The sequence below is a fragment of the Gasterosteus aculeatus genome, chromosome 13 (genome assembly GCF_964276395.1).
Source record: "Gasterosteus aculeatus chromosome 13, fGasAcu3.hap1.1, whole genome shotgun sequence".
In the NCBI taxonomy this organism is placed as follows: Eukaryota; Metazoa; Chordata; class Actinopteri; order Perciformes; family Gasterosteidae; genus Gasterosteus; species Gasterosteus aculeatus.
In genome coordinates, this window is record NC_135701.1 from 14,694,366 (window position 1) to 14,720,790 (window position 26,425).

The window sequence follows — 26,425 nt, forward strand, 5'->3', positions numbered from 1 at the left end:
ATGCTGTACGTTAAATGTTTTCTTTCACGTTACTGGAAGCGTGTTTCGCCTTTTGTTGCCCTCCCCAAGTCTTTCCCACGAAAACGCGCTCTTCTCCTTTTGTCTGAGGCGCTTAAGTACCAGCAGCGTCAAGCTCACGCAGACAGGCGGCAAACTAACGGATGTTACTTATTGCAACTTCAGAATAAAAGCGTTTGGCTTTAGTTCATACCGAATACTTTCATTTAAGACTCGGGTTGCAAATACCTTCAATGACTTTAATTGTTGGATTTAGTTGACAATCAATTTCTTACAGCCAAATTTCTGAATACCTTCTTCTTTAAAAGGGGTTTTATTGATTAATATGTTGGCTATTTTCACAATTATCTAAAATGTCTATAAATGGTGAATCACAATTTCGCACCTAATGTCACATCTTTGCATCAAGGATCTTTTTTTTCTATGTGAAGATCCAGGTATTCAATATAGAATGATCTTAAACTTCAAATTCTCACACTTCATTAGACAAGAGACACTTAATGCTTGTGTGATCGATCAAGTTTCAGACTCAATATTTAGATGTATCTAAATATTGAGTCTGAAACTTGATTACTGGACCTGCTTAATGTTATCGTTTCATTGAATTATAATTGTAACGCCTTTAACAGTATGCTCAATCCACCTCGTCAGTCAGGGGGGATTTTATTTTGAAAGCTGTAACAGGAAGTGTAGTCATTGTTTACCGAATAGTAGGAGGGGGGAATTATAATAATGGGAGGAGAGTCACGGCGAGAGTAACAACAGCAGCGCTCTCACTAAACGTGCAGTGTGTGTCCCTTTCGGATGAAACTTGGTTGTGGATTAGCGTTGCATCGACCGAGGACCATTACCATATTTGTAAAGTTAATTATAACCTCTAATTAATAATTAAAAGTACTTCCAGCAAGTGTGGACAAAGACGAATGCGGACATAAAAGCGTGGAAAAGTTCAAAAGGACTTTAAATGGGCTGGATGTTGGACTGTTGAAGGTTTCCTGGGTTAATGGATTTTATTAAAAGTATTCTTTTAGGAAGTCGGATAATAATCAACGGCGAGGATTTTAATTCATTTTGATCCACTCCAACGATTTGAGAAAAAGAAATGTGACCACCTGCTTTTTATCCAAGACTTGTTCTTCTTTTTATTTTAAAAGTCAGGTTTTTTAAACCGCCTTGAATCCAAAGCGATAAGGAATGGACTGCTGAATTTGGCCTGCAATACGAGGTTTGAATAAAAGCATCAATGGATTGAAAGATTCCCTTTTCAGCTTTAAGTGACAAAGTGCCCCAGGCAAGGTAAGGAGCCTGCTGAGGGAGCTGAAGCATCCTTACAGGCATACAGTGTTTTCTATGACATTAGCTTAACTTCCATGCTAAATGGAAACAGTGGGACATTCCGCCTTTGTTTATGTTTCGTATATCACATGCGCCACTTGTAATCCCTGAGGGAGTGTTTTTTTTCCTTTCTTCTATAATACCAGTGAATAGGTTTAGCGCGCTGTAATGACCCAAAGAGAAACTCTGTTCTGACTCCCAGGATCAAGATACAGAGAACAATAATCTGTCAGAATAGTGTGTGTGTGTGTTTTGTTTTTTTCTTCAATGTTTTTATTCATCGCTCCCCTCAGCTTGTATAATATTCACCAGTCAGACAAAAGAGGCACCTGTTCTGTTTTACAGGAGGTCGGCATGGTGACATGAAGGACTGAACATCCCTGTAGAAGTGCAGACATAAAGAGTGCTTGATGCTTGGTGTCTTATTATCCTGCTGCTGCACACTTTGGAGAGCAGAACATTATTTTAGAGTTTTTTTTAGCCGTAGTGCGATCGTGTTGTGCATTTCTCCCCGATGGATGCTCCCCGCTCTACTGTTTCCCTTCCTTTTGTTGTTGTTGTGCTTGTTGGTGGTTGGTGAGGCATGAGGCGCACACAGGCACACATCACTGGATGATGGATTTGTTTTCAGTTGCTTTTAACGCTTATATATATTTTAAAATAAACTTTACCAAAGCGTATACCGGATAAGAATATGTACTTACAGTAGTAGTCCTAATGGCAAACTCGAAATCTCCAGCTACCGTACGTTCCCAGAGCCATTTTGCATTCTTCCATCAGCATCCTTGAAATGTTAAGCATATCATCCAGACAGACACCAACTAAGGGGTCATTTTACAGTGCAATACTTTCATATGTAGCATGCCTTGATATTCACTCACTATATCACTAGTGCCTTTTTACTATTCAAAACACTGCGTGCGTAGTGTCATGCTGGACAATTTTATTGCAAAAGTGGAAGATAGTCACAAATTGCTGTATTAATTATGGTTAACACAAGTCTGTTTGTCACTACTGTATGTTCAATCTTGTGCTTTACCAAACAAGAAACATAATCCACATAGAATATTAAAGAAAGGGCCTTACAAAGGACCATGATGGTCCCCGTTGTATGTTTTACGTCTCATGAGTGTTGACTTGTCTGAAATAGCTGTTCACATCCGGGCAGTAGAAATGGTCCCTCACAAAACAAATGAGAACGCTATCAGTGAGATTAGATATTCAAGGCTTGTTTTGGAAACCTCCCTAATCTTACAGTTATGAATTGAATCCCGTGCCATGCTTCAACGGTAGACTTTAGGTCTTGGTGTTGTTACTTTTGGCTTTTGACCCTCAGTTGCTCTCACTTCCGTGCCTTTAAAGACGCTTCGTGGGACTGGCCGGTTCCTGCGGGTCGGGGGCTGGAATGGGCAAAAAGTCACGACGTAAAGGAAGTATATTAGCTGCTCTGCTCTCATTAGACTTCATTAGACTTCTGTCATTCCTCACTCCCGTGAGACCAGTGAGCTGTATAAAATCAGTCTGTGTGAGCTTATTTGTTATTTATTAACGTCACTTTCAGTATTGCACCATCACTGAAGACGTGTTGTATTGTAATGGCCAAAATATTCACGTTTCTGTGCGTGAGTAAACGTCCAGCGTTCAATCAGCTGTCGTTTGTAAAGGATGTGAAGGGATACTGTGCAGTAGCACTATGCGTTGGGTCACAAGCTACGTTAATCCATATACAACACAGGCTTTCCCAATCACGAGACCCGGGCTCCTCTCGCGTACCCAGGGTGCGCCCAGCTCATTTCCTCTAGTAAGAACACATGTCAATACAGATAACTAAATTGGGTTGCCGTGCCAGGGACAACATCCATGAATTGATCGCTGCGTTGTATTGACTGGTGCGACCAGTCAAGGCTGGATTGGTGGCACACAGCCCAGTCTTGTGTAAATAACCGGGACATGCACTATTTGTGCGGATCCTTTGTCGTTGCTGTGACCGGTTGCCCGACATTTCTACCTCTGTGTGAGATGGTTCGGCTCCCCGCTGGCAGGGGATCGTTTTTTCTTGCTAAGTTGCTACAGGCTTTTTTTGTGCTGAGGCTACGTCCTCAGTCAGGATTAACAAGGATTACGAAAAGAGTAATGCTACTTCTTATCAGGCCTCTATCTGTCGCTAACGCCACTGATAGTTCTGCTCAGGTACTGAGGGAGAACACGCATGGTCTCACACGTAATAGGTCAAAAGTAGAAGGTATTTGTTGTTGTGTTTGCATGGTTAGTTCTATTGCGATTCAGAGGATATGTGGAGAGATAGGATTTACCAGCCGGCATATCCATCCATCAAAATCTGCATTCTTGATACACTTTTTTGCTAATTATTAAGTGAAGAGGGTGTTGCCACATTGTCCAATTGGTGGTGTAAGTCTGCATTTATTGAGTCATTGCTTGCCAGTGGAGATGGGAGGAGTAGCATCTACAATTGAGGTGTCTGATGATCTGTTCGAGAGGAGGGACGATACGTTGCCCTTTGTCGACTGTAGTTGTAGTTGTAGTGTACAACCTGCCGGCTCCAAGCGGGCAGAACATTCTGGAGAGGACAGTGACTTGTGGTTCACCAGTGATTGATCTCTTCACAGCCAGATGACAAGATTGGCCTTGGTTTGTCTCACCAATGTGATCTCTAATTCAATTACACTATTAACACTCTGAGCAGCAGGGCGGGATTAGTGTGGGTGTTTCCAAATGAACAGTCCAGAAGGTTAAGTCATGACTAGATCTAAAGCAATTTGTGTCAATGGAATCCAGGGAAACGGTCAACTGTGTCCACACGTGTGTTATGCAAACTAAATTGAGGGGTGATGAGCTTGATTGTTTCATCAGTTTTTACCTCAACGTCCCAAAAATCCTGTTGTTTCAGTGTCAAATATCCCTCTGGCTGGATCTGTTTCACTGCTGAATGACTGCCCCACTTGCCCGACTTCATTTCAATAAAGAAGTTATATGACGCCTTCAGTCTTGTGTGAGAATCGCAAAGATGTTGCTAATTATGTCAACTGTCCTTCAGATACCCTTGCGAGGAGATTAGTGTCCAGGAGTAAACCCCTCTCACCTAGTGGAAGAGGAGATGTGTACATCATTGTACCTTTCGTAAGATGCTTATGTATGCATGTGTCTCACATTGCAGTCAGATACAATCAATTGACAAAACTCCTTCTGTTTCCCTGTTTTTGACCCCTTGACCTGGTTTAAATATGCAGGCTCTTTTCTGAGGCTTTCTCTGTGTACCTTGTCGATTAAATGCCCCCTTGCTCTGCTGTGCTGCCTGAGGAAATACGCTGGTTGTCTTCTGTCCTTTCCAGCACCTGCAGACGAAGCTGCCCTCAGGCCTTCCCCTCTAATATATTGGCTCAGGGTGGGCGGGGCCGTCATATATCCTGGTGTGGAGGCGCAGCAGAGCCGACGGGATCAAAGACGAGATTAGTCATTCTTGAGGTCGTCAAAAGTTTCTCGCGGCCTGGAAATGAGCAAGAAGCAAGAAGTACGATAACATTAGCTCATTTCTTAGGCTTCCATGTCGTTAAAATGACTGTAAAGATGACAGTCGAGATGATGCATTGATGTGCGATTATTTCCAGGATTTCTTTAGCTGCAGGTGACTCTTAAATGATTACACAGTAACGATTTATTTTCTTTTTTTAATCCAAACTAAGAGTCCTGCTTATTCTGTCACCCCCACTGAGCGAATAGCATTTGCACAGTAGGAGTAATCCTTTCCTTATTAACAAGCATTCTGTCGCGCTAAAACTACCAACCTCAGCCTTTTATTCGCGGCTTTTACTGTAAAGCCAACCCCACTCGAATGGCTTTTTGTCCCACTTCTCTTCGGGGCCTTTGCAGCATTTGTTTGTCCTCTGCTTTATTTTAGAAAGATCTTAAAACAAAACTTATCACAGAGCTTCGTGGCCGGCTCCACCGACAACGGCCTCAACCCCGTATCGGTCAAGTGCTGCTCTATTCTGGGATTCTTTGTTGACTCGAGTGCAAGCGTAACTGCTAAGAGTCAAAACACGTCCGTCATGTTGTCCAGTGATGCTGCGTTTCTACAGTGCATCTGTGGTCTGATAGCAACACCTGCTTTCTTTCTATGAATGCCTCCCTTCTTGTATACCTTAAATGAACTCTAAAGTAATGAGCCGGCATTAGGGGTACTGAGTGGATCGACTTAAATGGCGGGGGCAAGGTCCTTCATTATGTCTGAAGGGCAACAATTTAAACTTGTGCCTCCAATCCAACTTAAAGTGGAGGGCCTCACAGGGCTGCTGCAGCTGTTCTCATCTTCCCGGCCGTGAAGTACTGTAGACTCACAATTTGGTTAAGTGGAGTGTTGTTTGTGGGGCTCACTAGAAAATATAAGTCAGTGAATCGCGCTGGTTTGTTCACACGAGCCGTTGAACTGTGAGTCTACCGGGCAGGGCGCTCGACACGTGCCCCACTCAAATGGAGCCTCAAATTCAGTTCAATTTAATCGCCCTATTTTTAAGCAGTAATGTTAAGAAGAACCTCTGGAGTTGAGGAAAGACGCATCTCTCAATATTGCTTGTGTCACCTGTCAGTTGCTGTTGGCCTATTTTCCGTGAGACAAGACCGCCCGGATGAGCTGAACCAATCACAAGCATCAGGTTAATCTGTGTATACACCTGCAGTAGAGCCATATGTCCTCTGCGGAATGACACGCACACAGACACTTTGGACAATGCAGACATTTGTTGAAATAGCCTATTTTCCTTCGTCCAACCAAAGCTCAGACATGCAATTTTGCAGAGGAGTAATTGTTTTCAAATAATACAGTTTAAATAGCCGCGAGAAGCATCTGTCACGGGGCGTAGTGGTTGGGTTGTGAGTCAACGTTAACCGGAGGGATTACATTTCTCTGAGGGCGGATGTGAGGGACGTCGTTGTAGAGTTGAAGAGTGAACGAGATGTGTGGTCTTCTCTTTCAGGTCGGGAGATGTGTGAAGCAGTGTGACGGACGGCCATGGGACTGGAGAGACGGTGGCTCCCGGCTGTCACGACTGCTGTAGCCATCTGTCTGCTAAGTACGTATGCTAATGCATGCAATACATTTCCATAATTCATCTCTCCTTGTTTGGAGTTTCTCTCAAATGGTTACAAACGTTTCTCAGTCAACACTGGTAACACTACTTAAAAAAAATCCGTAAATGGGTAAATTGATCATTCACACAATTGATCCAAACTTTCCCAACGTTAAATACAATTTGTTGAATCACAATTGTTGGGAGTCATCTTAAGCAGCTGGACTAACAAAACACAAAACAGCAATAGAAACGGAATTACGTAACATGATGTCAATTCTGTTTTTCTGAATATCTTCAGTCTTTGAAGATGTGAAACCCATTCCTCAAATTAAGGCAGCATTATTGCAGGACTTATAAATGTGTTGCCACTTTTGACCTTGCATGTTAGATTGTTGAGTTTTTGCTGGATACTGTTTTATTGGTGGATGATGACAACTAAAAGAGAATAGAGATCTAATTCACTCAAATTATTTGTTTAATTAAGTTAACTTTGACATAAACATTTGATGTGTGCAAAACATGTTTTACAAATTGTATAAAGTTATATTGAATGGTGATCTATTGTCATTCGTCCAGTATTTTCTATCATGTGTTTATACACATAATAGGGTCTCCTTCCAGTTTGTTAACTTCACCAAACATCCCTTATTTACCGTATGGCCCGTGTGTGGTAGAGCGCCGCAAAACAAATATGTTGCCGCTTAGCTGCCATCGGTTTGAGTGACACCACAACGAAACTGGCCCGGCTCCCATTGCCTTAGATTGGAGAAAGTAAGGAGGAGGGGCTACATCGTCGGAACATGCGTGAGTGGAGAGAATGGGGCCAAAATCCAACTTAAATAATATCTGGGTGTGGATTTAGATCAATCTGGGATTTATGCAACCCCCAACCCGAGGCACGCTTCTCTATGTGTGCGTGCATGTTTTTTTTGTGGGGGGGGGGATTGATTGTGCTGGTCCGCAGGCCATGTGTGAACCCCAGGGGGTTGTGGGAGGTCGGCTGCTGACAGCACGGAGGGTCCTGCTGCCCCGCATCAGAGTGAGGGCCACACCAACCCCCTTCTGAGATTAAAGCAATCACCAGGCCAGATGAGAAGCAGAGCAAACACTGGCACCCAGTTGCGCACACACACACAAACCCGCGTCAGCACATGGCGGCGAGGGAGAGGGAGGAGAGCGGACATTGCTCCAGGTGTCACTAATGGGATTGCCGTGTGTTTGCCGGCTTTGCAGATATATGATCTTGTCACCAAATGGCACTCTGTTGTTTTCCACCTCCTCCCTGACCCAGGTTTATGCGAGGAATACTTTTCTGGGTCCTGGCTCTTTCTCCCCGGTGTTGCCCCGCGCTCTCCACTTTGCCAAATAGCGCCCCAATACTTTTATGAGCCGTTTTAACCGTAGCGAAAGCATTTTGTGGGAATCAATGACTCAAAAAATTCCAGAGAGGTTAATCCGGCCATTCCTGAAGCCATAACTCTCTATAAAAGGGCCATATTTCTTGTGTGGAGCGCAATTTATGTGCTGTGTTTTTTTGGGGGGGAGGGAGGGGGGTGGTCATTGAATTCTGTGCTATCTGAATCTCATGCTTTATCCTGGCGATGTGCTGTTGCTTTTACAGGTGTGTCTCAATGTGTGGCCTCGTTGGTTCGTGCCAGAGAGGGGGGCTCCGCAGAACTAAGCTGCGATCTCAATCCGCCATCCAAAGAAGGCACCACCCCAAACCTCTTCCCTCTGCATGTAGTGGAGTGGGTGCGCCTCGGCTACAACGTTCCCATCCTCATCAAATTTGGGGTGTATGCTCCTCGCGTTCATCCAAACTACAAGGGTAAGAGTTACTCCGACGTGTTCAATTACAGACTCCTTTTAGAAAACACAAGATGAACACGTGTTGTATCTTTAACGGCAGTCCTTTGAAAAAGACCTGAAGAATCTTTCTTTTTCCAGAGATTTCAGCAATTTGGCTGCACAAAGACCCTGATCATGTGCGTCTCAGTAGCAGGAGGACAAGCTGTCTCTGGAGCTGTCATTGTAGTAGTTTGTTTCTGAAAAGATTCGTGGGACCGGCCACCAATTGACAGATTTCTATAATTCTGGTTCTTAGGATTTTAGTGTGTCCATGTGACAACATTTCTCTTGGACCTCAACTAACACTCCTGTGTGGGCAAAGTTCGGCATACGGTGGTTTGGATTGCATTGGTATTTATGAAGACTTGGGGAGGGGAAGTTTGAATGAAACAAAACTCCAAATAGGTAATCCATCTAAACCCTAACCCCTGTAATTACTGCCGGCGTTCAGTCTGTGTGTGTCCAGACTGCAGTCGCGGTTGCAAGGGGAAAGGCAAGAATGGATGTGTTTTAGTGGAGGCAGTTAAAGGGGGGTGGGGTAGCTGAGCAAGAAGAAGGGGGGTACCAGTAACGGCGTGTATGAGGGGGATTAGGAGTGTAGGTGGGGGCTTGGTGGTCTGATGTCAGTGTTTTATTAGTATGCTGAGGGGTGACCCACTAAGGGGAGATTGTTGTGCTGGAAGGAGGATGGATGAAGCATTGGGAATAATGGGAGTTTTCTTGCTGGAGCCCTATAATCCTTTCATTGTTCTAACACGGGACAAAAGACACAGAGGGGTATCACAACCTCCCCTTGCTTTGCCAAAGCCAAGTGGAATACTAGGACACCCCAAATCCCATGCTGTTCCAACTAGGTCACTGAAATGTACAGAAAACCTCGCTAAAAGCCCTCCGCGTTTGTCCTAAGCGCATTCAACGTCTGCAGGGACTGTACCAAAAACAGGCTACCGCTGCCGAGCAGTCAAGCTACATATGATTGGCATGTTAACCATGTCGTTGTTCAGGGGCAGTCATGTGATGCACATGCGGCCATAATGAAGTAAACACCATTTCAGAGATGTAACTCGGAGTAGAAGACGGTTTGGGGAGTCCTAATAATCTGCTCCTTGTGTGTACTTGTCTGGTGTGGGCTTTACCCTGTCTGCCTCAGATCCTCGTATCTCCCCTCCCACTGGAGGCAGATGGCAGCATGTGAAGCGTGTCAGCGCCGCGTCTCTAATGTATTCAACCCTCAAATTAAAATGTTTGGGGATTTCTGATTTAACCTAAAGACAGTCAAGTAGAAAACCTTTCCTGTTCTTTGTCTTGGCTTGTCTGAGGTGTTGAAGAAGAGGATAGCGATGAGGCATGTACCGTTGTTCAGAGCCGTGGAGGGATTTACAACATGATGGCTGCTTCCAATATAGCTAAGTAAGGTGTCAGACTTCAATTTTCATTACTAAATATAAGAGCTTTCCCGTCCTTGCTTTGGTAGACTTATTGCACTGCAAATGCCGAGCAATAAAGGAGACTAAAATAAAACATAAAAAGCATTCCCAAAGGCTGTCTGTCCTTGGTCTGTTTACTTTATCTCAAGCTCACTGATGCGATGAGCCATTTTTAGATACTGAGAAGAAAGAATCAAGGCAAGTGATATCTTAAATAAATATTTCAATCCATTAAACAAACATTTTTCGATAGGATATCAGGTGTATTTTAGATTCCACGGTGTTCGAGAAGGGTCACGTCCACCAAGCAGTGTCCTTCCTTCAACCTCTTACAGCCAACAGCGCATCCAGGTCTCTGAGAGCCTCACTTGTCTTTGAATCAGAAGGGTCTCTCACACCCCGCTCGCCCTGCAGGCCTGAACATCAGTCAACTCACTACAAAGAGGAAACAGCCGGATAAACGCTTTCAGACACATTATTATGGTCCGTTTGAGTTTAATTAGTGGAGACAATACGTTCTGGGCCTGCAGTGTCAGGATGCTTTACCGTTGCCGGGTGAGATCAAATGTCTCCTGTGTGCTGAAGTAAATCAGCAGAGACGGTGAGCAGGGAAGTCCCGCCTGAGGTTAGATCTCAGCAGGCCTTCATTACGCTCTCAGCGTGACCTCTGATCAATGCAGAGGTTAAAGCCCGCACTTCACCTCTACACACACACCTGCATTTACAGATGCACATACACACACACACAAAACCAGAAAACCTAATATCTTTGCAAACCTGCAACTCTTGGCCAGATTTGCTGAGCTGAAAGGTGAAACAGATCATTTTCATCTGTCACCAACCAGTCTTTCCGCTATCACCAGCTCGGGGTGATGTTTGGCAAACAACAACACAATGAAAAAAGAACAGACTGCTGCAGCTGTGGAATTTTTCTCCGTTTCAAAGAAGCAGGCCAGTACGGAAGCTCAAGAGTCGGTGCTGTGCAATCAATGCTGACCAAGTGTCTCTTCTTTCTATCAATATATCTACTACTGTAAGATGACTTCAAAAAGGTAATAACCCACCCAACATTTTGCACTGTATGACTAATAATGAGGGTTCCTTTCTGAGACTAAATAGTAAACTGAACTTAATGCTGCACGTCATCATTCAGCCGTTCACACCCTGATGACAGGAGACACCGTTCACAGTTCCACCTGCTCATCAGTAGCCAACATTCACAGCAACGGGAGCGATTTTGGGGTTACGTTTCCTGCTCATGGAAAAATCAGCCTCTGATACTAGCCGGCCACTCCGATCAAACCTCTGAAGGACGACCCTGTTCTCCACTGAGTCTTAAGCATTTTAGCATTTTAGACGATGTTCAACTTAATAACTAAAGAACATTTTAAGCAACTAGTGATTGTTAACCTCAGTCATCTCTCACTGACTGGAAAACGAAGCTCAAGTCAAGCACCCAAAAAAAACAGTTCAAACACATCTTGTGATCTTCTCGTGCACCGAATTCCATATTTCATAATACTCTGCTCCCCCATTGTGTCCAAGAGGTGCTCGTGTCTGTGGCAGGTTGAGCGGCTGCTGCAGCGACGTTTGCCACATGAGCCGTGTGTGTGCTTTGAACGAGGCTGGACGCAGCGAGAGGGACAGAGTTAACTGTAATCTAGCTCACGACAAAGAGCTATTCATAAGAGGGTTAAACTGATTAGGGAGACGGGAGGATTGAAGAGAGAAATTTGGGGGAGTGGGAAGGGTGTGCTGTCAGGGGCAGGGGGCAGGTCCCAGACTTATGATTGTATTCAAATCAAAACACAACCCACAATGCACCTCTGCTCGGCTCTCTAATGCACATACGGATGGACAAAGAAAAAGCAGTGATGATGCCTCTCCAAACAGAGTAATCCGTCTTCCTCCGTAGTGCCCCCGGCGATTGTATCGCATGTAATTCACTATGTGCCGTGTATTACAATGTCAGGAAGTACCCGTGTGAATCCCCAACACCCAAAATCTCATGTAGGTTTCAATACAATACAACTCGTGTCCTGGAGTTTTAAGTTGTGACACATAACCAAGTAAATACAATATACATGCAAAAAGAATGTTGTAAATCTTAAATGTAGCTGAAACGAGCCAGAGTTCTGTGGATAAAATGTATGTGGCGTTGTCTCCTCAGCCCCGTTCCATTTCAGTGGTTTCATTTCACCTCATCAATCTTGACTCCAAAAAAAAAAAGAAGAAAGAATAGGAAATCAGAGACCGCGAAGCGAAGGCCGACTCCTGGCCAGCGGCACGAGTCTGAAAGCTGCGTAATTTGAACCGGTCTCCCGCTGATATGAAGACGGGGAGCCTTCAGGAGTTTGCACGGCTGGATTAATGTTTCAATTTTTCTATGCTTCAACTTCGCTGAACCTCGACCTGTTGGAAACAAGGGCTCATTTTAAGGTAGACCGGAGCTGTCATGTGATAGCTGCCGGAGGAGAAGAGAGGGGGGCAGGGGGACAACCGAAAGGAGCAGCAGCTATTGTTTCAACCATCCTGTTTAATGATCAGTGTCTCCTGAGGAGGACTTGTGGACATTGTGCGACCCTAGAGCCAGGGGGCGTGATGGATGTGTCTGGTGGGGAGTTACGGAGCACAAAGGTCAGAAAGATCAACCTCTCATAGGCTGTCGGTGGGTTATTGATGCGCACAATACGAGTAACCTCTCTGTAACCTCTCGTTCGATTCCTCTTGGACTGAAAAGCAGGTCGGGTTCTTACTGATGTGGCTGATTGTCTCTCATCTTTTGTGTCGTTGTTATCGCAGCATATTGCCGTTGTCTCTGTGCATCGGGCCGTCGCAGAGAAAAACAACCCTTTTTTTCTAACTGAGCCCCTGCTGAGCGCCATTTGAGATCTCCGTTCAAGTCCAAAGATGCAACATTTAAATCTAAATAAAGCAACATTTGTCACACAGCGTCGGCCTTTTGTCCGTCCACAGGCCGAAAGGAAATACTCCTTTTTTTCTGCCTCATTCATATACCCCTCTTTCTCTTTTGTACCTCTTGTGCCGCTGGATGTGACACAAGATGGTTTCTTTCTAAATCTAAACGTGTTTTTTCTCCCAATTTTTGAAATCTCTGCCCCCCTCCCGCCTGCATGATCGACCCTCCCCTACCCACGTTTGGTCCGGCTGTGTTTCTACAGCAACTGAATTCAAACCTAAACCTACAGCCCGGGCTTTTCATGGTCTCGTCGCTATGGTAACCTGAGAGAATGAGGAATGGGTGGGGGGTGCTGCCGTCTCTTTGTAGTGACAGACTAGAGGGAGGCTACGGAAAAAGGGTTAAGTGTTCGACGGCTGGAGATCCAGTGGGCAGGGCGCTCACAGAATTTTGAAAATCAACATGTACTATACACCCACGTGCTTCTGAACCCGCCCGATCAGTTCAGTAGGTCAGAGGGATTTCCATAGGTTGCGTTTCAGCCATGTTACAAAGTACGACAAGGGGTGCGATTAGCCACAGTGATCCCTGAGTATCCCGTAACATATCGCCGCACAAAGACGCGCGTGTTAAACAGCGTTCAGGAGATTTTGCACGTGAAAGTGTTTTTCCTCCCGAGTCAATTCTGTGTCCAACTGGAAAAGTTTGTGTAGGAAATGGGCAAAGCAGGGAGGATCCCTCGTGGAGGAATCAAAGGAAAATACCTAAAATTATCCGCACACCTGTTATCATCTACCTGCACATTTCCTCTCTGCGCGCCGCGCCCAGTTGTTTGACAGAGCCGCTCATTTTACGGCGCCGTTTAAGTGAGCGCTGCCCATCTTTTATGAGGTCAGTCAAACATTAAACCTAACTATTAAGCACAACAACGGCTGAGGAATGCAGGGTTAATTGTTAGCCGTTAGGCCGCCTTTACTCTCAGTGTGTGTTTCACCCTTTCTGAAGGCCACGAATAGGAGTTGAATGAATTTTATAGCTTTCAGGCTCTCCGCCAGACGCTGCTGTGTGGAGGGAAAGTGGTGTGAATGGTGCGGATATTGTGTTTCTTGTGATATTGTTGCTTCAGGGTTGCTGGACATTCAAGAGTTCTGAGTTTATAGACAATATATCCACTGGGGGAGAATCAAAAAATCAAAAGGACGTGGATCTATATATTTGTTTTAGTTCATTACTTTGCACAGATTGGACGTGTCAGACATTTCCTACATCATTCAAGATTCAGGCGACCTGTTGGCTGCAAAACAAATAAGGCGAGATGCCGGAGACTCCTCCACATTCCCGTATTCTTTCAAATGGTTTTGGCCGGGGCTGACAACGTATGTGTTTCCCCCCCCTGCACACATCCTACTGTCGTTTAAAGCTCTGAGATTGAAGGGGAAAAAAAGAGTTCATTGAGAGATGGAATAAAAGGAAGAGGGGGGTTGGGTGTGGACGGGTAACTTCAGTACCCTGAAAACCAGACTGCAGTCACCAGGCAACCAGCAGATCAAGTTTCAAAGCATGACAAGGAGTTGTAAGAAGTGCAGAGGGGACGAGAAGGGGTGTGTGTGTGTGTGTGCGTTTGTTTGTGTGTGTGTGTGTCATTGGGAGATGTGTGTTTGTGTCCTCGTGTAAGGATCCATCTGTGTGTGTTTCATGGTGTTCACATATAAGTATAATATGTACAATACAAAACAATGTTGTGAACTACATTGTTTACCTCTGGCCAGTGTCCCTTAATGGTAAACAAAAACAAGCAACCTGCTTAAAAATGAATAGAAAGAAAACATTTGTGATGCGATGAACCCGCCTTCAAGTGTTCCTGGCACACTCGGCCTAAGACTGCAGCCCCCCACCGTCCGAACCCTAAATGACAACCAGCTTCATCTGTAATACAGCAAATCATTACACTTGAGTGATTTGTGTGTTTACTCTCCCACTTCAGGGCCGTGCACTTCCCACCCCCCTGGCCCCCCTCCCTGGTTTTGATAAATCGGATGATGTGGTGGCTTGTTTGTGTGACAAACATTAGAACTACAGTTGATGTTCACACGCTGTGTGATTTGTCCTCCAGTATAAAGACTTTGAGCGACCGTGGCCTTTGTCACCATGGAGGCCTGTGTCCTCTGCATTGTGAACCCTCTTCCTGCTTCTGCTGACTCTGCCTGTCTGGCCGTGTGTGTGTGTGGGTGGGCGAGGCTGACCCTCCCTCTCTCTCTCTCTCTCTCTCTCTCTCTCCCTCACCTCCTCCCCTCCCACACCTCCCCCTCACAGGTCGTGTGTCTCTGACCAGTGGGGCTTCCCTGTTGGTGGATCGTCTGACCCAGGAGGACGAGGGCTGGTTTGAATGTCGCATTCTGCTCCTGAACAGCAAAAAAGACGACTTCAGAAACGGCACATGGACCTTCCTCTCCATCACAGGTGCAGCGCTGCAGGGTTTTGGGGACTCGGGAGCAGCTCCTTTCACTGTACATCACTGGCTGTGTCCTTGTTTAGAACAGCCACAGCATGGAGCTTGGCTGAGTCTCTGGAGGCGCTGGCAAGCCGACGTGTTTTAGCGGCGTGTCAGGGCCGTCCTGTGTGCACACAGTGATCACATCTTATATTTGTCATTGCTTAGCCGGCGCTAAGCTGATGTCACCGTAGGAGTTATTCTTAAGAATAACATTGATCGGTACAGCAAATGGGTCTCTTGTGTGGACTAGATGAGGGGAAAATGCTTGACCATGCACACACACACACACACAACATACTGGTTCTCCCTTAAGACTTTGAAATTCCATTGAAAGTGTGAGGTGGGTATTTGATATGATTGTATTACGGTGATCCTATGAATGCATGTCTATGTTAATACAGACCCGTGTACATAGATGATGGCATATTTTTCCAATTACATGAGTGCATGTCATTTTAGCATGGATAATTCCATTGCCAAAAATAACATGACCCTGATGGCAAGGTCCATATTGTCCCGTCAATAACACGGGCAAAATAACATTTACAAAAAAGGGTCATTTACATTTGTGGTTCTCAAAACATCACATTAGTAGGAATTTTCAGGGGCTCATTCCAACTCATATATATGTATATATAGTCCGTGGAGTTAAAAATCCATAAATCTCATTGATGAACATATTAAATAGCCGCTTTACATCCAAGAATACCCACCAACAATCCATCTCCACACAGCAAGCCGCACCTATTTAACTATTTTTGTTTCTTTTTTAGACATTTATCAAGTATCAAGTATGTTGTCCGCCTTGAAGAACATGCCATGGTTGATTGTTTTGTCTGCTTTTAGTGCCCAAAGTCAAGTTGGTGCTTGTGTTCATCTCTTATGTCCTAACTGAATACATAAATGAAATATGTAACCTGTGGTGTCTTCGTTCCAGCTCCACCTGTGTTTATCAAGACACCCCCAACCTTCGTAGAGGTTCTGCTCGGAGACTCGCTGACTCTCAGCTGTGGAGCCCATGGCAACCCTCGGCCAACTGTTGTCTGGCATAAAGATGAGAGCCAAATAGAGAAACATGAAAAAATAAAAGTGAGGTGGATTAACAGAGGGTGTTTTTTGTATTTTAATTAATAAGTACTTCATAATTAGCCTTCTCCTGTAGAAGTGATAGCTGTGATGTGTCTTTTAGAGCAGGCTGCTTTGTTGTCTTTTCCGTGAGACCCCCATAATTTACCCTTTCCCTTTTTCCTCTTCTGTCCTCTTCCTCTGTGCCCTTTTTTTAGGTACTCAATGGTACCTTGTCTATGGCCTCTGTCACAAGAAATATTTCAGGAGTGTACAAATGTCACGTGTCCAACTCAGAGGGGAACCTCACCCACTCTACACAGCTGCAGATCAAAGGTCAGTGTTGAGCTGTCAATCATCCGGGAAAGACAGAATTCCTGCCTATCTCATGTTCAATGAATAAACACATAAATTGTGTTTTCATACCTTTTCTGAGTCAAAAGGTCTGTCTTCTGATCCCTGTTTTCCTTAGAAAGTTGTGTCTGCTACGCACAAAGCCAGTGAACAGGTTGACAATAATGAGAGTCCATACTGCCACCTACAGTCCATCCCATGATGTGATGCTTTAATTCACACCATCGATGGCCTCCACACCATCGATCTCTTGAATCTATGTCATGGCTGACTGTATAGACTCTCCTAACAAACAGTGTTTTATGTTTTCCTCCCAACTTGTCAAAAGGACCTCCGATCATCATCATCTCCCCAGAGGACACCACTCTCAACATGTCCCAGGATGCAGTTCTGCAGTGCCAGGCTGACGCCTACCCTTCTAACCTCTCATACGATTGGCTGAAACAAGGACAGAATGTTTACCATATTGAGTGAGTACATGTGTTTAAAGTATATAATGTATTTACGAGACCCAAGACGCATTACATACTTTTTATCTGTTGACTGTAAGATCCAAATAGTATGACATAATTAAGCACAGGGTACCTAATACTGGGCGCACTATTCAAAGGAAGCCTTTTAAATATAAACTGGATCAATCTGGCACGTTTTCCAAAGCATAATGCTCAGGCAACAGTTGTAAATTATTAAACTAATTATACCATTTTGTTGTGAGTTCACGAGTACGGTATAAACTTGACACAAATGAGATCATGGATCAGATCATCGTGATATATTCCCACTTATTGTCATTATAGTGAAATTAGTCTTCTTGTCACTGTGATCAATTCTTGAATTGCACCATGTGTTCTGTCTTTTGGCTTCAGGTCGCTTAAATCCAGAGTGAAGGTTTTAGTGGATGGAACACTTCTTATCCCTAATCTCATTCCCGAGGATGCTGGCAACTACACCTGTATCCCAACAAATGGGTTACTCACCCCGCCCTCGGCCTCTGCACACCTCAAAGTTAAACGTAAGGGTTTAGCCTGCTGTGAGAGTGTGTGGTTCCCAAATACACATTCCTCTTCTATAACCCCGAATGCCCTGGACAAGAACATCCCGATCAACTACTTTTTGCGATTAACTCCTCTCCTTTCATCACAGACCCTGCACGCGTGGGCCGAATGTCCCGGGAAACGTACTTACCTTCAGGCATGGAGGGGGTCATTATCTGCCCGGTGCAGGCTGATCCCCCAGTGCTTTATGTCAACTGGACCAAAGATGGGAACCATTTGAATCTTGACAAGGTAAAGTGTGCTGCGTAGACACAGATGCAGATACACTTTGTCACAAATGCAAAAAAATCCTCGTAAAGAAGTGCCTCATTTCTTCCTCCATTGATCTTCCCAGCTCCCGGGTTGGATAGTGAACTCCGAGGGCTCTGTTTTCATAGCAACAGCCAACGACAACGCTGTAGGCATGTACACGTGTACGGCCTATAACAGTTATGGCACCATGGGACAGTCCGAGCCAACCAAGGTCATCTTGCAGGTGAGGCTGGTGCCCTCAGCCCTTATCGACTAGTTTTCACTGTTGCAAATGGGTAAAGGTAAAACCACTCTCTCTCTTTCCCTCACTCGCTCTCTTTACTCAAGGACCCACCATCATTCCGAGTGCTTCCTCGGCCCGAGTATCTCCAGGAGGTGGGCAGAGACTTGATCATCTACTGTGAAGCCATCGGAGACCCTGCTCCGAACATAACTTGGAGCAAGGTATAGAAACTACATTTAGTGCATACGCACGTCTTATTCATGCCTTATTTTAACCTGCCGCCCGCCTTCTTCACAGATTGGCCCTTCCCCTCGCTCCCTGTACACGGTGCTGGCTAACGGCTCCCTGCTGCTGCAGCCGCTCAGTAAAGATCACCAAGGGGGCTGGGAGTGCTTGGCCACGAATCGCGTAGCGACTGTCAGTGCCGGCACGGTGGTCATGGTGCTGGGTGGGTGGACCAACCTTATTTCAGCCAAGCCGCGCGTTGATATTTTGTCACATTTAATCTGTATCCACTCGTGTCGTCGGCAGTTTGAATTTACAGAATCGTTTATCTGTTCCTCAGGCACAAGTCCTCATGTTGTGTCCTCAGTATCTGTCGTCACAGAGATGAACCAGGCCAATGTGTCCTGGGTGCCCGGCTTTGATGGCGGATACACCCAGAAGTTCACTGTCTGGTCAGTAATATACTGCACGAAAAAAAAATCCAAACAGTTTCATGTTCTGTTTTTATATGTTGTGTTTTACTTCTCTTTCCCAGGGTCAAGCAGGCATCTCGAGGGAAACACGAATGGGCGTCTTTGCCTGTGCCAACATCCAAAACCTACCTGCTGGTGACCGGGCTGCTTGCTGGCACCGGCTATCAGTTCAGTGTCCTGCCTCAGAATAAACTCGGCTCCGGACCTTTCAGTGAAATTGTTTCCGTGCGGACTGAAGGTTTGTGCAAGTGAACATGTTCTGTCCGGGGTTTCCCTTACTCTCTCTACTGCTGTTCTGTGTTCATCACCTCGCACTTATATTGGGTCTTGTTATCAGATGTGCCAACTGAAGCCCCTACAGCTGTCACCACTCTCCCATTCCTGGATCCTCCAATATTCCTGTCAGCCAACCGGACTGACCGAGGTATTTTCCTCCAGTGGTTGCTTCCAGAGGCTCCATCTTCTCCACTGACGGGCTTTGTGCTCCAGAGCCGAAGGGATCAAGGCCAATGGGTCGTCCTCAACAGCGACATCAGTGCCAATCAGAGTGAACTACTTGTACAAGGACTGTTTAGGGTACCGATCAGTTCATTTTTCATCTTTTACTTAAAAGATCTGTCTGTGTGGCCTCTGGATTTCTTGCATTTACAACCTGGTTGCATGTCGATTCATCAGCTATTTGGCCGATGGGTTTATGTCAAACCGATGTCATCTTTTACAATAGACATTGTTGAACTCTCAGTGGGCATACTACTATGTCTTCTGTCTCTCCATCAGGATTCCAGCTATGATCTGAGGCTGATGTCTTGTAGCAACAAAGCTCTTAGTGAACCGAGTGAGTCTGTCAATGTTTCCACCCTCGGTAAGTAGATTTGCGTACATCATGGTGGCATTACATGCATATTGAGCCTTGGTTCTGGCATTCCACTTGCAACAACCTTTATTGACTGATTACAGGGATGGAGATTTACCCCCTGCGCCCGGGTTTCTTGGAGTTCATCCCTGAGCCCCTGTTGGCTGGTGTGCTAGCAGGAGTGTGCTTCCTGTTCGCGGCCATCGTTCTCTCGCTGGTGACAGCGTGCTACATGAGTCAAAGGAGGCAGCGTCGGCGCAGAAAGAGAAGACAAGGTGAACGCTATGAATGGTTTATTTTATCCAAAAAGTTGAGTTACAACTCTGCTTGTGTTTTTTGGTTTCCATTTATGTTGAATACAATGTCATGTTTTTTTTAACTGTGCTGTGTCTTAATTCATGCATTTCTACTTCTCGTAGATCTCCCACCTGCCCTCCAAAAGAGCTCATCCCCACAGTAAGTGGAGCATAAGTTCATTAAACACTTTTTGTTACTTCCTTTGTATTTAAATTGCAATTTGTAGTCAAGTCAGTTTTAGTTATATATCCCCGACATCACAAACTTTACAATTTGTACAGCATACAACACCCCAGGTACCAGAACTTCAAATGTTTTTACCTCCAACTAGTGTACCTGCAGTCTAACTTCATAACTAAAGTAAATTACATTTATATTACTTGATGACATTTTGAGTGTTAAGTAAAACGACTGCACAAACATCGTTGTTATATTTCCGCGGTACTTTAAATTTAATCAAAAACTAAATTCCTGTCCATGTCTTTCTCAGAACTCGATCACCTCCTCGCAGCCCAGACAGTGTCCTAAAGCTGAAGCTGTGTCCGCCGCTTCCCTTCTTCCCCAACTCCTCCTCCTCCCAGTCCGATCGGTCGTCCTTCGATAAAGGCAGCCGCGGGGAATACTATGACCAGCGGAAACAACTCCTGTCCAACTCCTCTCCGCCACCACATTACACACTCTTTGAGAGTCACCTGGGCTCTCAGGACGCCTCACCATCTGCTCTGGAGTCCATCTCCAGAGGCCCAGATGGGCGCTTCACTGTCCAACCCCTGCCAGAGGACTCCAGTCTGTCCAATAAGAAAAACTCAAGAATGGAGGTTCTGCAAAGTAACGGCGGGGCGAGTGGCTCAGGGAGCAATAGGACGTCATTCAGGGAGTCACCTGAGTCGAGGATCTTAAGCTCAGAGAAGGACAAGAGGACGGAGTCTCCTCTCACTGTGGACGTCCTAGAGCTGAGCCGACCTCCTTCCTCGCCTGGGCGAGTTCGCGCCATGGCCAGAAACTTCTCCCGTCACGGCTGCTTTTACTCCGACGACGAACAGGGCTCAGAGGCTCTACTGGAAAGGGCCAGCTTCTGTTCAGACAACAGCGAGAAGAAACCCAGCGATTCTCTGAGGAGATATCGCATGCCAGGCCACACTGAGGATCTGTTCCCAAGCCTGGGGAGGAGAACGAAGCAGCTGGACAGAGACAGACGACAGCATTCAGACTACCAGCCTCTGGAGAGTCAGCTGACTAATAACAGCACGCTGGTGTCACAGCTCCACAGCGAGCCGGAGGGCGGTAGCATTAACAAGTGTGTCCAACTGGCAAAAGAGAGGGAAGAAATGGAGAGGGAGCTGGAGAGCTATACTGCCGGTCAATGGAGTCGAGGTAGCAGGAGGGGGGAGGGACAGTCTAGTAAGACGCAAAGCCCTCGAAGGTACACACCCAAGGTAAAGGAAGAGCCCGTATGGAAGCCACACGATGTTACGATAAGACCGAAACACAGGCCCTCGGGTCAAACGAGTCGGGTATCTGACTATCGAAGGGCGTGCTACTTTGGGAACACCAGCAGTCCTATGGACCGGCTCCCGACGTCTCGCATACAGTGGGACCTGAGCCCTGTTACCTCAGTCACCAGCCTCATTCCTGTACGGAGCCCCCGGGACACCGCATCCACCAGACCGCAGCGCGCTCGCCCGTGTCGGGACACCACAGAGGACTCTCTTGCCGTTGACTCCTCGCGCTCTCCAGCCACTCAGAACACCTCCCTCCCCATGCTGTCTGGTCACATGACCTCTGAAAGTCTCCCTGTCCTGTGCCTAGAAGCAACAGATAGAGCCAAGTCACCGAATCCCCTGAGGGAGACGGACAGATGCAGGAAGTCCATGACGGAGCAGGGCTTAAGGGAAAAGACACAGCACGGCAGTGTAGCTTCAAGGTCCAGACACTCGTATGCTTCTGCAGGCACTCAGCCAGCTGCCAGAGGTCCTTCAGTTGAGAGTGAGAGGCCTGATGAAGGTTCAGCCTCTGCACAATTCAACCCGCCTGAGAGAAATGCTAAGTACTACACAGCCACAGGAGATCCCAGTCCATCCAGTTATGCCACCGTGCCCTATGAACACCCTGAAGTAGGGGCAAGGGCCAAAGAAAAAGAGACTCAGGCCCGGGATGACCGACGGAGTTCAGGGTTTTACTCTGAGTTAGAGAGAGAGGGTGTGCGCACACGCTCCAGGAGAAGTGACAAATGTCTCTTCTCTGATAGTCCGAGCCCTGTTTCAACGTTGACACTTGTAGAGGAGGTGGATAGTGACCAGTCCCAATTGTCTGTCCCTGGAGTGTCGGGGTCCTTCATGGCTAAGCCTGCAGCTCCATCTCCCCAGATGTCCCCTCTGCAGACTAGTGCAATTCTTGAATACCTGAGCCTTCCTGGTTTCATTGAAATGAGCGTCGATGAGCCTGTGGAAGACGTCGCTGTCACAGACGCCGCTGGACAAGGCTCACAACTAGAGCAAGAGAAATCCCCCGGGGCAAAGCCTGATGTGGTACCAACGAACTGGGAAGTTCATGTGCAGGACAACCGGGGAACACCCTCCATGCACCAATCTGCCAAAGCCAGCTTTGATTCTGCTAATAAACACCCCCTCCGTGTGGAAGCTAGAGGTTCTTCACATAGAGTAAGATTTCCCGATGAGGCGACCACATCGTCGCCCGGTCCAGAGAAAACTAGCAAGCAGCTCTACAATGAGAAAACACAAATTCGAGTTGGCAACAAAAGCACAGACACACCTGGATCCAGGTCAGCTCACACCTTGCTCAGTGCAGCCAGAGGAATGGCAGATATAGTGTCCAAGCACCCGCAGAGCTTTGCAGACAGTGGTGAGTCTGCACCAGAGCAACCCCAAAGACACGCTTCTCAGGGCAGCAGGACTAACAACATTGCATCCCGAATATGTCTTGCACCTGTACCATTGCTGAAGAAGTCCTCAAGCATAGGCCCATGCAGGACACTCTCGGGTATGGGACAGCCTCGTCCTTTCCTCAAGAAATCCATCAGCCTAGGCTCACAAAGGTGGGAGCACTTTGAGAGCCCCCGGACATACGTTTCTGAGAAATGTTACTGGGACGAGTTCCCACACCCAGACGTCAGGGTGAAGTCCAACAGTCTGGGTCGCAGTCCGCCTTCCCTCCCCAGGCCGGGACCCTCCTGGAGGGAGTACGTCCCCTTCAGACGCCCCAGCATGGGAAGCATGGAGATGCCTCGCCACGCACAAAGACCTTTAGCAAGTCCTTCCTACCTCACTCCTTCCGCGTACCCACCCAGACGAACCTCAATGTCCCCGATGCTGGAAGCCTCCGACCTGCGGCGGCAAGCCACTGTTTTCCCAGAGCCCTCCAGGTGGTCGCCATCTTACGAAGATACCCCACGGTCTGCACCGCATAAATGTGTCCCCGTGCCCTCGTCCCTCCCTGTCCCCCAGTACCAACACTGGCCAGGATCCAGAGGGGAAAGCATGAGACCCATGGACCCCGGCAGGGGCCCACCGAGGACATACCTGCCCAGGGGCATCAGCTGGCCCTCACCTTACTACGCCCCGTTCCCACCCAGAGAGGCCGAGTGTTACAGACAGCCTGACAGGGTGATGATGATGATGAGGAGGGGAGGGGAGACAGAGACCAGGGAGGGAGGCAGGACCAGTTACGCCAGTCAGAGCAGCGGGCGAGGCAGCGCCGGACTCTTCCGACAGTCACTGTCCATCACTCCCACGCTGCTCAGCTCCCCCGAGACCACGGAGGAGAGCGAGCGGCACACGGCCGAGATGGAGCTGCCTATAAGGAGGACGAAAAGGTGAAGCGGCACCACACCTGGAAGATGGCCGCAAGCTCGCTGGAGCGTCTTCTTGGCGGGGGGGGATTTATTTCCGTTGCCAAAATAACATGAATTCTGTTGTTTTTGTTTCTTGTTCGGGATGAACCCTGACCCTTTGTTCTGTGTATCTCATTAGAAGGAACACATCAGTAGATGAGAGTTATGAGTGGGACTCTGCTGATGCGTGTGTGGACTCGGAGGTCCTGGAGGCCATGAGGTTTGATCAGTCCAACAAAGGTCTTTGGAGAGGCAGGTCGCAGCTCAGATGTGATCAAGCCGGTGGCCTCCAGGACCAGCAACGGAAAGGTGATCATTTATTTTCCCTTTTCTCGTTGTGTGTGACGCTTTTGTGAGTGTAACGCTTGTTGTGATGGTGCTGCATGTGTTCACCCCCTGTGCCCTTTGTGCTGTGATTATCGTGAGCTTGCCCATCCATGCATCTCCTCTCCCCGATGCCGTCCCCAGGCCCGCGTACCTCAGTCAGCCCGCCTGTTTCCAACCCGGCTCGCTGCCGGTACGGCCGCTCCCTAAGTGAGGCGCGTGTCAACGCTCTCCGCCAGGAGTACCAAGAGCACAGGCAGGCTGAGGAATCCATCTGTCCCCGTGAGCCCTGCCTCCACCGTGGCCACGATTCAGACTCTGACTGCGGCTCGGCGCTGCTCTAGCAGCTCAACTCGGTCCGTTATTCTGCCCGCCCTCTCGCCTTCTTCCCTCTGTTCCTTCCCACCTCTCACCGCTCCCCTGCATGCATCCTTTTCTCGCCTGCTGCTGCACCGTCCACGTGGAGTGAACATGTGCACGCAAAAAGCTATGTGGCTCAAGTCATAGCTGAAATGTTTGAAGGTGGCCTTTGACGACGTTCTAATGCTGAACCCTTCTTTGTGTTTCACAGGTATATCCAAGACAGAGACCAAAAAGCAGTTTGAATGAACAGACGACAGCACTGTGGTACTGAACACTGTCACACGTCACTGGAGCTTTCCTACGTGGCAAAACCACATTGTTTCATAGAGTTTGACATCTGTTACAGCAGATTAAACAGACAGCCACAATATGCTGTATGCCATTAAATACAACAGAATGCAACCCCTCAGTTTTTATCAGCTGACGTCTTATTTTTCTTGTACTCCGTTGTGATTTGCACAACGAAGCTGAGAAGGGATTATTTATTTTTCTGAGAAACTCGTGCAACTGTATTTTGGGATTATTCTTCTTTTTTTTTTAAACCTTGACAATCAGGCACTCGGGGCCCCTTTGAGGATCGAAACGCTCCCCCCTGACTGAGATGAAAAGAGACCTGCTTTGTAAAAGTACTAGCGTGCTACATAATGATGGTTGTATTTCGAGTTCATGTCTATTGCATCAAAGTATGTTGGTTTGTTTCCAAGATAACATCTGCTAATGGAATTGGCTATGAGTGTAATGTTGTCGTGTTGCCAATCAGACACCGATCAAAGCATTTTCACCACCGGCTCTCTGAATATGACAAGAGTACTTGTATAATAGTACCCGAAAATCACATCATTGGGCAACCCTGATTGTTCTGTATTGAAAATATGAGTTTGTTATTTGCCACCATGGTTTTCCTGTTTGTTCCCTCGACTCATTTCGTGTTTTATACAAATATTCCACAAAACCGTCACGAGAAACTTGAGACTGAATGAAATCACTTCAAATAGCCTCTCAGTATTTGTTCCCGATGTACAAATGTTTATATGCATCTAAATGTGAATGAAACCTGCTGTATTGTATATTCCACTTGAACCTTTCATCAGATGACAAAATGCTACTTTACTCCAGCTGAACCGGTCAAAGCCCCTGTGATTAAATTACAGATAGAGTAAAACTTGATTAAAAATACAGGGACCATTTTTTTGCCTTATTTTCGTTAACGTCACATGCGCACTACTTGATTCACCATCTACGGTTTGAGCTCATTTAAAAGTGATGATCAGAGGATACAAAATAGTTGAAACGTTGTTCATTTTTTACAACGGTTTTGCTCACATGATGACTTTCTTTATACCCATAAAGGTGAGTTATTATATGCAACAATGTTTACAATTTACTTCATTGTTCTGAAGGCAACACTGTGAATATTTCATAGACTTATGATTCTGATTTGAATTTCTGTGAAGTCCAATGAATTTTAGCCTACTTTTATTTTAGTTCCTGAAAAGAATTACTGAAAAAATCTGTTTTGTATAACGTCACCTCATAAACAGAGGTTTTAAGAATATCTTTGTAGCTAAGATTCTATATTTGTGCTATATTTAACCCAGAGTCTTCATATGGAGCGAGTATGCATTTCTGATGATGGTTTTGGAAGTTTTGTACAAAATATACATTTTTATATCTCAACACCTGGTTGTTTATGTCATTTTTATATGTTTGTACTGAATGAATAAATTGTTTTATTCTGAATGCACCTGAATGAAATAATGTATTTCTTTTGTTTGTTAAAACAAAAAGCATCTACCAATAAACTCAGCTGCTCGTTCATTTATTTTCCCAGAGCTGGGCCACACCTGCAATCACTAGTGAAGCCTCCTTAAATCTGGTTATCCTCTCATCTCATCTTACCTCAGCTACTTGACTGCTAAATGCCTACTGCCTTCCCTTCTATCTCCCGTACACATTCCACTA

General features: G+C 46.3%; 1 protein-coding gene across 3 annotated transcripts; it reads left to right on the top strand.

Moving 5' to 3' along the window:
* Positions 1 to 709: 709 nt before the first annotated feature.
* On the top strand, positions 710 to 26,265 carry igsf9b (immunoglobulin superfamily, member 9b). Of its 3 annotated transcripts, XM_040196126.2 has the most exons (22): positions 710 to 1,314; positions 6,345 to 6,440; positions 8,062 to 8,268; positions 14,949 to 15,095; positions 16,067 to 16,218; positions 16,413 to 16,530; positions 16,877 to 17,018; positions 17,415 to 17,560; positions 17,692 to 17,834; positions 17,938 to 18,078; positions 18,183 to 18,299; positions 18,376 to 18,526; positions 18,644 to 18,755; positions 18,839 to 19,014; positions 19,114 to 19,352; positions 19,554 to 19,638; positions 19,734 to 19,904; positions 20,049 to 20,085; positions 20,417 to 23,758; positions 23,916 to 24,085; positions 24,245 to 24,456; positions 24,672 to 26,265. In XM_040196126.2, the coding sequence occupies exons 2-21, from the start codon at positions 6,380 to 6,382 to the stop codon at positions 24,442 to 24,444; spliced, it is 6,057 nt and encodes a 2,018-aa protein (XP_040052060.2). In that variant the 5' UTR covers positions 710 to 1,314; positions 6,345 to 6,379; the 3' UTR covers positions 24,445 to 24,456; positions 24,672 to 26,265. The 3 variants fall into 3 exon arrangements, with proteins under 3 accessions (XP_040052060.2, XP_040052061.2, XP_077942982.1); XM_040196127.2 differs by lacking the exon at positions 24,245 to 24,456; XM_078086856.1 differs by lacking the exon at positions 710 to 1,314 and having other exon boundaries at positions 6,229 to 6,440.
* Positions 26,266 to 26,425: the final 160 nt, after the last annotated feature.

Excerpts from the sequence above, each read along its gene's own strand:
- igsf9b (XM_040196126.2), top strand. The coding sequence starts at position 6,380 with ATGGGACTGGAGAGACGGTGGCTCCCGGCTGTCACGACTGCTGTAGCC. Across the intron at positions 18,527-18,643 it reads CACGGTGGTCATGGTGCTGG|GCACAAGTCCTCATGTTGTG; the intron begins GTGGGTGGACCA and ends TCTGTTCCTCAG. Across the intron at positions 18,756-18,838 it reads ACCCAGAAGTTCACTGTCTG|GGTCAAGCAGGCATCTCGAG; the intron begins GTCAGTAATATA and ends TCTCTTTCCCAG.